This window comes from Numenius arquata, chromosome 3 (genome assembly GCF_964106895.1).
Source record: "Numenius arquata chromosome 3, bNumArq3.hap1.1, whole genome shotgun sequence".
Classification (NCBI taxonomy): Eukaryota; Metazoa; Chordata; class Aves; order Charadriiformes; family Scolopacidae; genus Numenius; species Numenius arquata.
In genome coordinates, this window is record NC_133578.1 from 54,849,156 (window position 1) to 54,867,332 (window position 18,177).

An 18,177-nucleotide genomic window follows, 5' to 3' on the forward strand; every position below is an offset into this window, starting at 1 on the left:
CACTTTGTTTTTTGTTTCTACAATACTCTGTTCTTGTTTCCTTTGTCTTTTGTGATCTTTATTCTACTATCCCCCTTCCATTTCTGATCATCTACTACTTTGTCCTTTTTGGCACTATTCAGTAGCCAATATTGGAGAAAGTAATTATTGAAGAAGCTTCCTACAGTCCTGGATGAATAGGCTTTTGAGACCTATTCATCACTTGAGACCTAACAGGAGCTTTTTGATCATCTAATCTTACTATAAGAAGGTATCTAAAAAGGGAACTAATTTTCCCTGATCTTTAGCACTATGATAAATCAAGTTTCTTCCTTGGGCTAACATATGGCACCTAAAAAAAAAAAAATCAGTTTTGTGCCTGGAAGTTTCTTTTCTTTGGTAGACTTATGAAGGATTGTTTTAAAATTGATCAGGATGTTTGCAGGGCTTGCCGCCCTAGGAATCTGAATATCTCTGGCCTTGTTTCTGCACACTTTGAAGTACAAGGGAAAAGTTTGGGTTGGTGATTTAATGATTCTCTGATGTATATACTGCCACAGGGCTGGTGGTGTCCCAGATGCATGCTCTGGGCTAATGTAACTTGCAGCAGGGGAGCAACATGAGACTGTAGGGTGGAAGACAGAAATAAAGAGTACTTTCTCCCTTTTCCCTCTTGACGTTAGGAAATGAAGGAGGATTTCATGTGCAGAACTTGTTACAGAGATTGGGATACTGTAATTTTACAATTTTAACAGTAGTAAACATAGGAAAGGGCTCAACTGGACTAGTGGTCTGTGGCTCATGTACACTTTCTTTGAGGTATTTGGCAAAATGAACTATGTCACCTTTTGGTTGCATGGATATGGGTGGATGGATGGACTTCCGCATAATGGAGTATATTAAGTCAAGTGTAACATTTGCCTAGGAGAAGAGAGGGAGAGAATAGAGAGGGTAGGGACCAGAAAAGAAGTGCTGAGTATGTTAGTGGTTCTTGAGTTCTCTAGGATGTGATGTGCAGGATGTAGTTCTGCATAATGGCTTCCTCAGCACTGTGTGGAACATGCCTAATTTCTTGATTGGATAAGCAGCTCTTGTGTGGTGTTTTTTTTTTTGTTAATATTATTTAACTTAACTGAAAAGCCCCACTACTTTTCAGCGCTTGCTCTTCTGCTCCTGCAGTTTTCTGTCCTCCGTGCTGCTGATGCACCAGTTGGCAAAAATTCCTTTTAGAGGCCCTCAGTTTGTAGTGCTTTTGAAGTTCAGGGTAGAGTTGGATGAAATATATTTGTGAGGATTTAATCTTGTTCAAAAAAACTTACAATGTACAGGTGTTCTGCATAAAATGTTCCTGTTGTCTTTGGTCATTTGTCCTTTGAGATAGAGTAACTCCTCACAGTAGCTTTGGGTTCTATATCGTTGATTTCTGCAGCTGTAAATCAGGATTGATAAGGAAAGAGTAAGGAAGGTGCAGTACCCTGAAACTTGGTAATCCCCAGCCTTTTTATATGTGATTCTTCAGCAGCCTTGAAGTACTTTCCTGCTTTTAGGAATGTGTAATTGATGTGTCACTGTCCATCAAGGACTTGGTGCAACTTCTTGAAAATGAGAGGTAACAAATATGATTTCATCAGTGATTTACATTAATCAAAACCATCTGAAAGTGAAAAGCTACTGTGTCTGTATGTTGACTCATCTTTAGCACCTAATTACAGTGTAAAGCTTTTATTCTAGAACAAATCCCAGTTGGCCCTATCATGTAGAAACAAGAGAAATGTCTTTAGTCTTCTGCTGTCTCACATCGTGCCTGTTAGGTTTTGAGACTTTTAATTTTTGTTTGGAGCTTAAAAAGTCTTCGGTCTGATATCATAAAAATGAAATATTCCAAATACATGTAAGTATTTTTGTTGTGATTGACCTAAAATAATGTAGTGATGAGGATGGTTTGCATCTTGAAAGAAAAATCTAAGCCTCTGCTTGGTTTTCTAAACTGAGCATATTTTTATGTAATAAATAAATATGGTTTTCATGGCATATTTTTAGCACTGTTATTTAATAGACTAAAAGACTATAAACTCTATACATTTAAAAAATTTAAATACACTTAAATATGAGGAGAAACTTCTTCACGGTGAGGGTGACAGAGCCCTGGAACAGGCTGACCAGGGAGGTTGTGGAGTCCCCTTCTCTGGAGATCTTCAAGACCCGCTTGGATGCAGTCCTGAGTAATGTCCTCTGGGCAATCCTGCTTTAGCAGGGGAGTTGGACTAGATGACCTCTAGAGGTCCCTTCCAACTCTGACAATTCTGTGATTCTGTGATCCGTAAAAAAAAACTGATCAGAAAGGGAATTGTTTCACATTGAAGTGTAAACCTAAGAGGAGGGGAGGGGGGGACACAAACCAGGCAAGGATCTTTAATTTACAGGGATAGTTATGAATATTTATGGTTTTTTGTTACAAAAGTAACAGATAAAAAATACTCTCCCTGACCAGGATACCACATGCAAAATTTTGATTAAACACAAGGATACTTTTCTAGTAAAATGTAACACCATGAATACCACTTCACAGATTGACAGAATGGTAGGGGTTGGAAGGGACCTTCAGAGATAATCTAGTCCAACCCCTGCCAAAGCAGGGTCACCTAGAGCAGGTTGCAGAGGAACTCATCCAGGTGGGATTTCAATGTCTCCAGAAAAGGAGACTCCACAACTTCTCTGGGCAGTCTGGTCCCCTGTCCCCCTCTGTCACCCTCAAAGTAAAGAAGTTTTTCCTCATGTTCTTAGTACTTCTTACCAAAACCGCTTTCATATGTGGTTTTGGAAAGCTGAGTACAGGAACACAGAATACTCATGGGAAAATGTTGTGCTTTATTCAGTCTACTGTGTTTTTTCTTTTTAGCTGTAAGTATATCCACATATATTGTGTGTGTATTAATCTTTTTTTATTTGCTACAATGATGAACACTGCCAAAATACCTTCATGAAGTAATCTTTTGTGGGAAGTAATTAAAGACTTTTAGTCTCTGCTACTATGTACAAATAGTACACTTGCACATAGGAGCAGAGGGTATGTGATGGGCAAGTGTGCACGTAATGTGAGTCTAATATAAGCATAAAAGAGCAGATGTAGAAGCATCCTTGGTTTTTGATATCTTACATGTGTCATGTTTATTTGTAGCTGGAAATGACATTTTAGTAAGCTGTATCTGTATATGTAGAAGTAATCTACAAATTTAAGTTATGAAAAGTTTTGCATTGACACTTGTGATGTAAAAATTTATAAGGCATAGATGATAGCACTGTGACTACTGCGATTTTTGTCATCTGGATTTTTTATGAAAAAATCACAAAAGTATATATACAATTGATGACTTTCCAATACTCTGTATCATGATTTGGCATGAAGTTTTGGCTTGATAATGTAGATGCTCTTTGTTCTTAATCTATATTGTTACTACTTTTATTTTTCAAAGACTTAATAAAATTCACAGGTTGTCTGTCTCCAGTATTGCATCTCTTTTTTACCATTGTATTGAAACAGCAACTCTTTAATCATATTTTAAATTAATTTTTTGTATTTCTTTTTCTATTTAACTAGATTCTTTTTCATCCTAATGCTTGTAGAGTATAAGATAGTTTAAAACAAGACTGCATGTGGATAGGAAAAGGCTGTTCATCATTTGGTACAAACGCTTATCTACATGTAAGTGTGCCTGTGGGCTTCCACAAACCAAGCAGGATTAGGATGAAATTCTAACTGCCAGATTATGGTTCTAAAAACACATAGGAAGTGACAATATAGGAAACACAGTTCAGTATATTTAAAAAGATGAATATTTACATGTCATTGTGTGACTACGTTAAGAGACTCATATCAGTATGATGCACTGCCACAATCATGTCCATGGTAACTTTCTTGATATGCAGTGTATTGTCTATTTGAACCTTGTATTACAGCTTAGAAACTGATTTTGAGGCTCACTTAGATGTAGATGACCGTTTAAGCACTCAACGCTTCATTATTTCCAAATTTCCTGGAAGTTCTGATGTGCTGGCCCATTAGCTATATGAAAGCTAGAGCATTTTTTTCTTACAAAATATAAAAAAAATACTAACCTCTTTGTGTAGTGAATCACAAACTTGTGTTCATCCCCCAACAGTAAGTCTTGAGAAAGAGCAGCTCTCAGAATCAGTTGACCATACTTTTTCAAAATTTCAGAAAAACACATTGCTCGAACTGACATGGTTTAGAGCTTTATATTCCAGAGAACTTAAATAATATGTATGTATCAATACTTTATGTTGAACAAACATAGTTTTTAAAACTTTGTTTTAACGGTGTACAGGTCTCATTACAGGACTCATTCAGAAGTGACAGTTGCAGTGTCCAACTTCATGGGCACAAGTATGATGTAGCTCAACCTTCTCTGAGATGTGGGGTAAATATTTGGTGCACAGGCTGTTTGAGGGGGAAGGAGGAAAAGACAGTGGTGAGGAGACCTGCCTGGAAAGAGTAAGCGTAGAGGGTGTGTATATGGTGGATTCAGGAGTAGATGGACTATGGTCTGTGCCACAGGAGGGTGCTAAAGCATGAACGTGATTCCTGGGTGATTTACATGGGTGGACAGTCTTGAGTTGTCTTAGTCCTTAAGCGATTGGTATTACCTAAAATTCCCATCCAGACTTATTTGTAAAGTGAGGGATTTGCCTTCTGAATAATGGAATTACCTGTTGTAACTTCTCTTCAGGGCTGTAGATAAAAAGCATCACTCAAAACGCTCTTTTCATTTGGTATGAATGCAGTTGCACTTAAATGAATTTATAGTATTGTGGATAGTATACTTTTAAGTTTTTGAAGAAGCTAAAACTCTCCAACATCCCAACAAATATATATACCATTTAAAATGATAAATGTTAGAGAAACCTGAATGAGTTGGTGACTTAGTGGTGATTACAAATGTCAAACTTACCTGTGACTACATACCTGTGATTACTTATGTCAAACTTACTTAAATTTATAGAACACATTTCTTAATGTGAATAGATAAAACCCCAATGAATTATAGATGTAAGAGACTGTTTTCGTGAGTTTAGCTTTAAATATATTTCTTGGCCTCTGTTTTTCAGTAGTTTTGTTACAGATGATGTTCCATGTTTTGATTTGAAATGAGACATTATTATTTTCTTCCACACTAAATGCTCCCTGAGCTTTCCTGCTTGGCATCATATGAGATTAGAGGATGTTTCCAGGCTTTTAACTTTCCCACATACATATTTTTTTCCCCAAGTTCTCTTGAATTTTATTTCTCCATCTTGTTGTCCAGTTTTTAATCTCTTGCTTTTGCGTGGGGCTGGAGTGTGCAGTTGAGCAACGAAAAGTAACAGTCCCCCCAGCTCCTGTCAGAATGTTTGTATGTTTAATTCCCTTGGGCACTTAACTTCATTTCTTGCTGACACTCACTTTCCTCCCTCATTTTAAACCTGTACTCATTCTTTTGTTGCAAATTAGGCCAGGAATAAAAGAAAAATTATTTTCCATTCAAAATGAGTGGCACAGATTTGGGAGAAGGGATTTTGCTCTTAATTTTATATTAAAAAAAAAAACAAACCCTTCCGATTAGCTTGTACCAAGGAAGGTATATTCATTTGAAGAATTTAGTCAAAATTTCTGTAAGGAAGTGGTGTGCACATTGTGGTCACTAGAAAGAATAATAAATGTTGGATTCTCATAAAAAGTCGCTACTGCCTGAGAAGGAGGCACATTGTATTTTAAACTAACCAATGTGATAAAAGCTTACATGTTATGTTACAATTACAGAGGTCTTTTGTAAAACGTCGCAACAGTTATAAAGTAGTGTTGACAGCTCCACTTCTCAATATGTAGCATTCTGGTGGTTTTGTGTGATAGATTGCTGACTATTTTAGAAGATAGATTATTGTTTGTTTAGGTTTAAGGTAATGTTTCAAAAGCTTTCTTATTTAAAAAGTAGTGCATTATAAATGGCAATAAATTCCTTGAAATGATGTACACATCACAGACTGACAATTGCAAAAGAAATGACTGATTATAAGCAAAAACTCCTTAATGTACATGCTTTGAATAAGTTGCAGCTATGTGTACTTTTTTACATTGATTAACTAGGAAGTTTTTGCAGCCATTCAGCCAGCTTTGTAGTTCAGTCCATTAGTTTTAACTAATCTTATTTAGATAAGATGTAATTGATGAATTACATTTGGTAAAAAACTATTCTTCCGCATAGTGGTGTCTGAAGTTAAATTTTATTTTTTATTTTTACTCTAAGTGAAAGTGAGTTGCTACAAATACAGTAGGGCTATTAATGTGTAATTGGAAGTTTAAATACAAGCATTTTGTTAAAAACATCATCTTGTTTTTATAGAAGCCTTGCTTGAGACAACTAAATAGCTGGAGATAACTGGGACCTTCCACTAACTTGGCTTCTGTGTTTAGAATTTGATTAGCTGAAAAGTTAGAAAACTATCTAAATTAGGACAAATGATGTTTCATCTGGCTGTATGGAAGTCTCCAAAATTTGACATACAATTACACTCACCCAATAGGTTTTAATTTGTTAAAGGTATTTGAATGTCATTCATAAGTAGTATTAACAATACAATTACATAGTATTACATGAATGTGCATAGAATGCACAAAAAGTACGCTGCATGAGAATGACTATTGGAAATATGTTAAGAAATGAAGTTTTGTCTTAACATAACACTAAAAAGCCATTAGTATTCCTGTTGTGAAGATTCTGCTTAGTTCTTAAAAGGGAAATTTTTTTGTACAAGTGTGATGTCCATGTTCCAATCTCCTTCTGTAGATGGTATTGAATGCTGAGTTCTTACGTTTTCTTTAATGAAAATCCCCACGCTTTTGAATTTGCAGAATGCTGTGAAAACTGTGGAGAGTTTCAGTATTTCTGTGCCTGCAGCTGACAGCTCTCTTTCCTACTTGAACCTCCCTGTACTGGCAAAAATGTCCTGAAAAGTACCGTTTCCAGCTTGGAAAGAATTCCACTGGTGTGTGTTCTGTGGAAATGGCCACAAGCTCAAATTTGGCTTGGCCCCATCTCAAATGGTAACCAGGGAAGAAAGGACCGCTTGGCCAAAATGTGTGACCCAGCGATTTTTAGTTGTTTGGTTTTAACCTTGATATCTTAAGGAAACTAGACATGTGTGGGTTTTTTTTTTTTCTGTCGTTGAGTCTTCTCTTCCTCTTGTTTCACACTGCTCCAGTAAATTTTGAAACTGTTGACTAGTTTAAAACAATTTTGATGGAGAATTTGTCACTTTAAGGATAATAACCTATAAATTTGTGAAAATTAGTGGCAGCTGGGAGACCCTAGTAGGTATACTCCTCCTTCTGACCTTGGCATGTATAATCCATTGCCATTTCATTACCTCCTTTCCTCTCTTTCCAGCCCCAGCAGCTACCAAAAGCCAAGCAGGGCCCAAATGATGCTCAGCAATGAGAAGAGCTTGCTTGGATCGCATGTTCTCCAGGCAAAGCTTTGTGCCTCGGGCCTTTCTCTGTCATGTGTCAGAAGTTTGTTGTGATGTTAGAAATTTGAGCTGGGGGATTACTCAATTTTCTGGGGCCCTGCTGTAGGTATGCTCCCAATAGTGGTTGGGATTAGGAGAAAATTTGGTCTGGACAGTATTCTACCTTCCTCTGAAGGAAGTGGGTGGCAAGGTTATGTTGCAATAAAAATTATTACTACATCCTCGGCAGGTGCTCGGTGGAGGGAATTCTTGCACGTGGGGTCTGGCTTTCTAATAAACTGCTGTAGGAAATGTGTTAGGGGAAAGTACCCCCTAAAAAAAGTGTGAAATGGACCTGCAACTACAACCCACTAGGACAGTGGGAGGAAACAAGTACACTTAAGAGTCTGCTGCCACAAAGGAAAGTGGTGTTGTGGTGAAGAGTCTGGTGCCAATTGAAATAGTGCTGGGGACTAGTGCTAGCCCTGTAGCAGGTGGAACAAATACAGTAAGAAGAGTGATTTGAATGGGCCAGGTTTTTGCTAATTGTTCCCAGTTTTAATGAACTGGTGATATGATTGAGCCATGCTCACAATGGTATTTAGATCTTCCTGCAGTGTTCAGAACAACATACTTGAATAGCTGAGCACTATTTCTCTAGCATTTATTTAATTAGTATTTTGGGGACCTGTAACAAGGATGAAAGTATGTCCAGTACAGTGTCTTCCAGAATAGCACACAAAAAAGTAAACTGGCCTAAGTATCACTACTGTACACAGAGGAAATGCAGTGGTGTAAGGAAAAAAACATTTGTTGTGGTGCTGACCGGTTCAGTGGTTGGACCTGTCTGTGGGTGAGAGGGTCCTGTAACAGCCCCTGAATTAGGGGGGTTAGGTGGGATGACAGCAGAACAGTCAATCTGTTCTGGAGTTTCCGTGTATTGGAGATAAACTGTTTCAATGTGAAATACATATTCTGTTTTGTTCAGACTTAAATTTCAAGAAAAAGTTGTGGATTTTCTTTAATAGATATCAGTTCTTTTAACACTCTTAATTTTATTAGATTTTTATTCTTTCTGAACATAAGTCAGAAAAGAGAATAAAAATGTTGTAGGTCACTTCTCGTCTCTTTTATGTTTTGCAGTCTGTTCTGAGTGTGTTTCCTGTCACTTTCTTCTCAGTCCTTCATGGTAAACTGTTTCAGCCAGTCTTCCTTCTCGTTTCCAGTCATAGAGAACATGTTGGGCAGAAGAACCTTTTTTAGCCCACATCCATCCCATATCAAGGATGCTCCACACCATTGGTTTTGCTGAAGGAGCTCACCTAGCACTAGTCTTTCTGCTACATCTCTCCTCTAGGCTCCTTTCCTTTCAGGCCACCCTGGTGTGAGAATTACTGAGTTAGAGCTCTGTGGAATAAACATTTAAGAAGTGCCTTTTTTTTCATTCCTTCCATACTTAGAATAGAATCATAGAATCATCCAGGTTGGAAGAGACCCTTGGGATCATCGAGTCCAACCAACTACCCTACACTACAAAGTTCTTCCCTATATCATATCCCCCAACACCACATCTAAACGTCTCTTAAACACATCCAGGGACGGTGACTCAACCACCTCCCTGGGCAGCCTGTTCCAATGCCCGACCACCCTTTCTGTGAAAAATTCTTTCCTAATGTTCAGTCTAAACCTACCCTGCTGGAGCTTGAAGCCATTCCCTCTTGTTCTGTCATTAGTTACCTGTGCGAAGAGACCAGCACCAACCTCTCTACAGTGTCCTTTCAAGTAGTTGTAGAGAGTGATGAGGTCTCCCCTCAGCCACCTCTTCCTCAAACTAAACAGTCCCAGCCTCCTCTTCCTCAAACTAAACAGTACTTCTTTATATAGTAATGCCAAATCTTGAGTATAGCAGCCAGTTACTACTGTAATATTACTTATTGTTTGTTGGGGTTTTTTTGTAGCTTTGAGACCTCTGATCATGGATCAGGACCCCTCTGTGCTAGGTATTCAACAAACACAGCATAATGTTACAGAATTAAGATACCCTGACTTGTATCCCCCGAAACCACAGGGCAAACTTTCTGTAACATGAGGAAGAGTGAAATCTTTAAAAGTTTATCCTAGGAGAAATTGCAGAAAAGCCATTTTGAGATGTTTGTTTCTATTAAAAAGCACTTACATTTATTGTGTTTTTAAAAAAAATTATGAGGCCACCTACCATGATGTATCAGAAACTTTACCAGATGATCAGTTAACACTTTATAGTATAACTTTCTTTCCAAAATAGGAAGAAGATGTTTTTACAACTTACTTCCCTCAAAGACTTGCGAAGTCATTTTATTTGTTGCTCTGTCTTAGATGTTGAGAAATTGGGGTGTATTTCTGAGGATCACTTAGTGAGAATAGCCCATTTTATTTATCTTTTGCCTTATCACCATAGGCTTTTAGACTCTGACAGCTCCCTTTCTTGTAAACAAAGGAATCTTCCTCTTGAATACCTCAGATGATCACCTAATCAAAACAGTAGCAACATCACAGGGAGATAGGCAAACAGCACACGTTCTCAAGTATCAGTGCAACAGACTTCCTACAAGCTTCTTGGCTTTCAGCTGGGGCTGCTGTGACAGCATTTTAACCTGTCCACAGCTTTCACATGGATTTTTAACTCATACCCCTATTTCAGAGCACGTTGTGCTATGCTAATATAAAATTAACAAAACATGGCTTATGATAAGAGACTGAGAGATGGGTGTAACCTCTAGGACAGTGTGCCTTGCTCATCACTGCTACTACTTGTTTCTCTGAATCTAACATCAGCTAGATTTCCCCTCTTTCAGTTTAAAACTGTTACCCCTTGTCCTATCATTACACTTCCTCACAGAGTCCCTCCCCATCTCTCTTATAGGTCCCCTTTAGGTACTGAAAGGCTGCTATAAGGTCTCCCTGGAGCCTTCTCTTCTCCAGGCTGAACAACCCCAACTCTCTCATCCTGTCTTCATAGGAGAGGTGCTCCAGCCCACTGATAATTTTCGTGGCCCTCCTCTGGACCCCTTCCAACAGGCCCATGTCCTTCCTGTGCTGAGGACTCTAGAGCTGGATGCAGTACTCCAGGGGGGTTTTTGCTGGAGCAGAGTAGAGGGGTAGAATCACCTCCCTCGACCTGCTGGCCATGTTTCTTTTGATGCAGTCCAGGATGTGGTTGGCTTTCTGGGCTGCAAGTGCCCATTGCTGGCTCATGTTGAGCTTCCCATCCACCAGCACCCCCAAGTCCTTCTCCTCAGGGCTGCTCTCCAGCCATTCTCTGCCCGGCCTGTATTTGTGCTTGGGATTGCTGTGACCCAGGTGCAGGGCCTTGCACTTGGCCTTGTTGAACTTCGTGAGGTTTGCACAGGCCCACTTCTCAAGCCTGTCCGGGTCCCTCCGGATGGTATTCCTTCCCTCCAGTGTGTTGACTGCGCCACACAGCTTAGTGTCATTGGGTGCAGTCATCACTGACCATGTCTCCAACAAAAATGTTAAACAGCACTGGTCCCAGTACTGACCCCTGAGGAATGCCACTTGTCACTGGTTTCCACTTGGACATCGAGCCATTGACCACAACCCTTTGAGCGCAGCTATCTAGCCAGTTCCTTATCCACTGAGTGGTCCATCCATCAAATCTGTGTCTCTCCAGTTTAGAGACCAGGATGTCACATGGGACAGTGTCAAACACTTTGCATAAGTCCAGGTGGATGACATCTGTTGCTATCTCCTTATCTACCAATGCTGTAGAAACATCGTCGAAGGCCATCAGATTTGTCAAGCATGACTTGCCCTTGGTGGAGCCATTTTGGCTGTCCCCATTCATGTCCTTATTTTCCATGTGCCTTAGCAGAGATTCCAGGAGGATCTGCTCCATGATCTTGCCAGGCACAGAGGTGAGACTTACTGGCCTGTAGTTCCCTGGGTCTTCCTTTTTTTCTTTTTTGAAAATGGGGGTTATGTTTCTCCCTTTCCAGTCAGTGTGAACTTCACCAGACTGCCACGACTTTTCAGATTAATGGAAAGCGGCTTAGCAACTTCATCTGCCAGTTCCCTCAGGACCTGTGGATGGATTTCATCAGGTCCCATGGACTTATGTACCTTCGGGTTCCTTAGATGGTCTTGAACCTAATCTTCTACTGTGGGCAGTTCTTCATTCTCACAGGCCATGTTTTTGCCTTCTCTGAGATAATATTTTTAAAAACTTGTATTACTTTTTGTTTCATTTTTGCATGGGGAGGAATCATAGAGCAATTTGGGATAATCTCTGAATATGATTTAGTCCTACCTCATGCCCAAAGCAAGTCCAATTAGAGCAGGTTGCTCCAGGGCTTGGCCGGCCAATTGTTGAAAAGCTCCAAAGATTGAGACTCCACTACCTCTCTGGGTAGCTTGTTTCAATACTTGATCAACCTCCTGGTAAAAAAGCTTTTTCCCTGCTTGGAATTGCCTGTGTTTCAGATTTGTCAAAGTACTGTGAGAGAATGAGTGGCAACAGACACAGAACCTGGCTCCCTCTTCTCTGTACCCTCCCAGCAGGTAACTGTGGACAGCAGTAGGATCTCCCTTCAGGCTGAACAACCCTAGTTTTCTCAGTCTCCCCTGATGGAAAGTGTATGTGCTCCAGCCCTTGAACCACCATGGTGACTCTCCATTGGACTTAGTTCTGGTATGTCCATGTCCTTCCAGGGTGCAGTATTCCACATAATATCTCACCAGGGACAAAGAGAGGGGAAGAATCATGCCCCTGGCTTCATCTTTGCTAACACAGTCGAGTACACAGTTGGCCTTCTTTATGGCGAGGGCACACTGCTGACTCATGTTCAACTTGGTATCCACTGGGATCCTTGGATTCTCTTCTGCAAAGCTGCTTTCTAGCAATTTGGGTCTTAGTCTGTTAGTTACACAGAGTACCTCCATCTCAGGTGCAGGACTTAGTGTTTGGACTTCACAGAGTTCTTAACAGCCCATTTATTCAGCCTCTCAAGGACCCTATCAATAGCAGTCCTGCCCACCACTACATCGGCTCCTCCCTGAAGGTTGATACCATCCACAGCCTCACTGAGGGTGCACTCTATCCCATCTTCCAGGCCTTTAATAAGGATGTTAAACACCACAGGCTTAGTGCCGATCCCTGAGGGATGCCACAAGTATCCAGCCACCAGTTGGGCTTTGTACCCCTGACCACAACCCTTTGAGCCCAAGTGGTCCAGCTGCTTTTTCACCCAACTTATCTCTCACTATCCAGTTGATATCTCGCTAGTTTGGGAATCAAGTCTGGGCAGGGCACTGTGTCAAAGGCCTTGCTAGAATGAATATGTGCTGACCTTCCATCTCACCACAGGCAGCTCACAACTCAGCCATATAAGCACAGGCCACTAGTGGGAAATGAATCCTCTTCTTGCAGTTTTTCCATCTTGCAATTTAAGATATCCTTTACAGAAATAGAAATATGCATCTCTTACTGACTTGTAAAGGATATTAAGCTTGATGTTTTAGACATTACAAAGGATCAGAAAAGGCAAAATTTTGTAGAGGAAGAGAGAAAATGGCAATGGAGAACTCTGCAAGTTTGTGCAGTAGGTTCAGGTTTTAAAATTGTAATTCATAATGGTTCTTTTTATATATTTTCTTGTATGTGGGTGGTTTTTTTTTATACTCAGTTTTCCTTATTTTTAACTTGATTTGATGAAAGCAGAGAGACAATATTTGCATAAATAGCGAAGTGATTCCCAAGAGAAAACATTATTTTCCCATGAAGCATGCTTATGAGGTATTTTATTTGGGAGATCTTGCACATTAAATAGGATTTATGTGTTATAAAAGGGGAAAGTATCTTTTTAAAGAGAAAAAGAACTATGTATTTTAAATTTAGAAAATAAAATAATGAATGAAGATAATAAGCTCTGCTTATTAGGAAAGATCATAATAAGCCTCAACTAGTATGTGTTCAGGTGTTGTTAATTATAATTCAATTTAAGCCTCATGATAACTGTTTTATATTGTAGAAGAAAACTGACTGAGGAACTTGCATGTAAATTTAGTAGCCTGAGCGTCCTTAGCATGTTACTTATGACTTGCATAGTTTTAGATGTAACCGTAGGGCTTTATAGAAACATTTCAGCCATGTACCTGCTGACACATTTGCCAAAAGGGAAGAAGGAGCCAGGTTGTGCAAACTTCTATTTGTCCTGCTCCAAAGTACATTTGAATAACAACTCCCACAAGCAGGACCTCATCTTAAATTTTTTAAGTTTTCTAGGCTTTACTTATGAAGCAAGCTAGTGGGAAAAGATATTTTTGTAAATGAGTGTTATTTTCTTTAAAAATCATCTCCCCGGGTACATTATGAGTATTTTTAGTTTTCTGGTGTTGTGACTCTTGTTTGGAATCACTATTGTTGTTGCTAAAATGAATGGGCATTTATCAAATCTCATACTGTGACTATAGTTATTAGCACTTTTGGAATGTTACTCCCTTCCCAGTCCCAGTATAATTTTGACTTTAACTTTAAAATGTTTGTCATCTGGTGTGAGGTGGATTTATGGAAGTGTAGTAGTTTTAGTGCCTTTTGGCTGTATGTTTCTGATGACATCACTGTGATCTAGACAGTGTGTGACTCTAGTTGGTTCCAGTGTTAAATAGTTTCATAATTATGCTAGTTTTGGCAGTTTGCTTGGAACTTTTTCCCATCTCTTTAATGAACGTGTTTTACTTCTGGGCTTATGAGACAGCCACATGTTTGAGAAATTAATAGTGTGCTCTTAAAGTTAACATTGAGCAGAAGTGTGCAGATACAAAAAGCTTTTGGTTATACATCTGTGTAGGAATGTAGTTCCGATAAGGTCATGACCACTGTTATCATCTTCCAGTAATTAAAGAATAGAACATTTGCTTAATAAAGTATCAGTAGCTGTTGTGAAAAATGGTGTGTGTTCACACTCAGAAACCCCCCATACAGCTCTCGAAAACCTTTTTGATAATTGTAATTTAAGGGAATGAATGGATGTTATTCTAGATGAAAAAAAAAAATTTTTCCAAATGTTTGGTCAGGTTGAATTCTCCTTAAATTTAGGAGGGATACTCTATTAGTTCACATGGATTAAGTCACAAAGGTCTGTTTCTGAGATAAATTTTTGTGTTGCATTTTGGCATCATCTTGGAACATGTACATTTTTGTTTTGATTACTTTTAGGACCAACTTGCTGTAAATGGTTGCAACCATTTTCCATCACAACAGACTTGTAGCTCAGGGAAATAGAAAAAGCTTATTACATTGAGTTTATTTATATGTTAAGATTTGAGACTTTCTTTCAAAGTTAACACGATCTAAGGGTTCTCTGCCTCTTTCCTTTAAAACAAACAAAACCACCCAAACACCTGTGTGGTAGTGTGTATTCCTTACTCTCTGAAAGCCTCAAAAGCTTAAACCACTCTTATTTCATCTTTAAGTGTTAGTAATACTCTATGTGATTAAAACGTTGCATAGATTTTGCACGAAGTTTATGATACATCAAACAAGGTTGTGTCAGTATGCAGATAGAAAAGTTAGACTTGAATGTAGTCAGGCTTGATACAGGTAACACTTCAAAAATAGAATGCCTTTCCCATGTCCTCAGCCCCCCTTTCTTTTTCTCATAGCCAACATAAATATTAAAAGGCAAGCGTAATGTGATCCTATCAGATCAAATCATTAAATACTCGTACCACAGCATTCAGTACAAATCCATAAGTGAGCTCAGGAAAAAAGGAAATGTGCTAATTAAGCTGTTTGGTCACTCTGACATCTTGAGGTTTTTTGCAAGTTCAACACGAAAATAGCAGTGTGGTGACTCATCTGAAAAAATATTTTCATGCCACATATGAACTAGTTTCCAAGAAAGAGGGTATGGTTAAAAGTTATTTCAAAAATTTTAGCTTATAGGTCTATGATCTAATTTTTCTCAGTAAGCTGGAGCTGTGAAGGAGAGGCGAGCTTTTCTGGTTACAAAATATACATGCTGATGAAGAGGCTTCTGTCACCCCAGGTTTAAAGATAAAGCAAGAGCTTTGAGCTGTCATCATGTCTCAGGTATGCCGTGAAAAGAGCGGTGGCTTTCTAATGAAATTGCACCGTAGTTAGATGTTCTGAGAGAGTCTTAAGGAGACTCACATTCCTGGATGAAAAGCATCAGAAGGTTGTCAGAGATAAGAAAGCAAACAAATGCCCTCTGGAGTTGATGCTAGACACCCATTTAATTTTTTTCATGTACTGGAATGGGAAAGTCCTGAATGACTGAAATGGCCAAATAACTATAAATTAAAAAACAACAAACAGCTTATTTCAGTTCTATAGGAATGACTGGAAAATCTCAAATCCTTTGTGGTAACTTGTCCTTTTTTTTTTAATAAAAAGCTGTCTTCTACCCTTCTAATGTATGAATGGGTCTGTCTTTCTGCAGTTTCTCCAAATAAGTTTAGGCTTATGGTCTCCCCTGTCCCCACACCATGCCCAGCTAAGATTATTTCCTCATCTTTTTTTCTTAGTGAAATGGTATGTCCACTTTATCAGATAATTTCCTTCTGTGTTCTGTTTTTTCTAACTGTGGAGTGGAAGGAAAGAACCTCCCTTCAATTGTTTTTGAAGTTGTAGACTTCTATTTAAAATGTATCCCTACATGTTACTGCAGGGAAACACATGATCTATCCTGTACAAAAACCCAGCACAGTTTTAGCTGTTTGCTTTTTGGTGATCAGAGGACTTAAGAATGCTGTAGCTTCATACTGAAGCACTTGACATTTGTTCCCTGAAACCTTCTTGTAAATACGTTGTGTGATCCCAATAGTGCCATGACCCACAGAGCATTTCACTATTTTTTTTTCTGCAGTAGACTACATCTATCAGAGAGAGTTTCTTGGGTCAAAAGTTGTAAGAATTTGCTTCCTCTCTAACCTGCTCTTCTAATACACTTACAAGAATATTTGTATTACATTTCTTGGCTTTCTTGCACTTGAGTCTTGTAGTTAAACTGTCATTCTGGAATGTAATGGGACTACTAGTGGGGTATTTAAAACCCTAAATTCAGCTAATTAAAATTTTTGTGTGTCTGTGAATTTCATCTTGTAAGGCTTGTATCATATTTTCTAATTATGAGCCGTGTTTCCTGCTTCTGAATTCCTTAAGGTGAATAAGCTACATAGAAGCTCAAGGTGAGCAGGTGCCCTCAGTTCATTTATCTTTTCTGGGGCCATGTTTTACTATTTTAGAAGTCTGTGAAAATATTTTCTTTGTGAATCAGCTTCAATTAGCTGTATTAGGAAGGACATGACTCTGACATCTTGGAACCGTCTGAGGTGGTTTCATGAGTAGGTATGGAAGCTCATAAAATTCAGTAGTTTCTTGTATTTGTTTTGGTAGTCTGCAGGGCTCTGTCTCTGTTTGAAGGAATGTTTCAGCAGAAATGCAGTTAGATGAAATGTGTTCAATTGAAATTAATAATTAAATTACTGAGGTTTTCTTTTAAATAAAAGTTAGTGGAAGTATTAATTGCAAATAATTTTTTTCTTGTCCTACTAGGTTTGTAATAATTTCTGTAGTTATATGTGTATATGGGATTGAATTGATGGAAAAACAGTAACAGGAGTTTAATTTGCCAAATCTTTACTAAGTCGTTCTACCCGCATTTATTTTCTTTTTGTTTGGTTGACTCAATTGCTTTCTTTTCCTCTTGCAGGAAGACCACGAAAGTTGTGGTTCCAGTTCAACCAACCGCAGTACCACAGAAAGCATGAAATCAGCAGTAAAACCACGACGAGTTCAGCAATCTGCTTCTCCTGACCCCGATTTACCTCCAGGTAATCCATAATTGGATTTCTCCTTTTCTTCCTCTCCTTGGAGAGGGAGGTGGGGGAGAGCATCTGTCGTTCTCATTGGCCAATCTGGCCCAAACCACGGCATTTCAGAACCTGGATTGTATTCGAGTGATAGAAAATACCTACATTTCATTCAGGTGACCACAGTGTCTAAGTTAGACTATTATATGTCTGTCCACCTACAAATCACATAAAGGTGAGCAAAACACTTGAATATTATAAAATCAAACCAAATTGCAATAAAACGTAGTTTATCCTTATATCTTTTCCTTCCATTTTGTTGAATCCTTAAATTTATAGAACTTGTAGCGCAAGATAGATAAGTGTGAGAAATATATTGTAGGGGTAGTGTGTTAAATTTTTATCCTCTGCTGCTCTGGTTCTCCTGTTTCAGATCACTCCATTTTCTACTGCTCATTAACTGCTCAGTGATTCACATAAAGTTGTTGTCTTGTATGTTTTCAGACATTTTTTTTTTACCAGTTTTTTATAATAAAGGTAAGATTTTCTGAGAGTGATAATTCTGAGAGATATTTCTTATCAAGTCCTGTATCTACTGGTGGAGATGTTCACTTTTTTTCTGATGTGGAATTTAGCTCAGTTGAACTTGGAGATACTTAGATGATATAAAAATTCCTAAGGAACTGTATATCTCATTACTATTGCCTCTGAGTTTGCACAAATATTTGAAGTATGAGGTGTTTTGTGCGGAAAAATGAAATTGGAGAGTACTGAAATGAATTGCAATTTTCCTTCTTGGGGGAATTAATCTTAGATGGGTTAAAGACATGACAGTGTTGTTAAGCTTTTTTTTCTGTCTTTTCT

General features: G+C 38.6%; 1 protein-coding gene across 2 annotated transcripts in view; it reads left to right on the forward strand.

Moving 5' to 3' along the window:
- Positions 1 to 18,177, forward strand: part of VPS13B (vacuolar protein sorting 13 homolog B) — a 475,565-nt gene that overhangs the window by 26,730 nt on the left and 430,658 nt on the right. For both annotated transcript variants that reach the window (XM_074145995.1, XM_074145994.1), the window contains exon 3: positions 17,214 to 17,334. In XM_074145995.1, the coding sequence (XP_074002096.1) occupies positions 17,214 to 17,334 (121 nt within the window). The remainder of the gene's footprint in view (positions 1 to 17,213; positions 17,335 to 18,177) is intronic.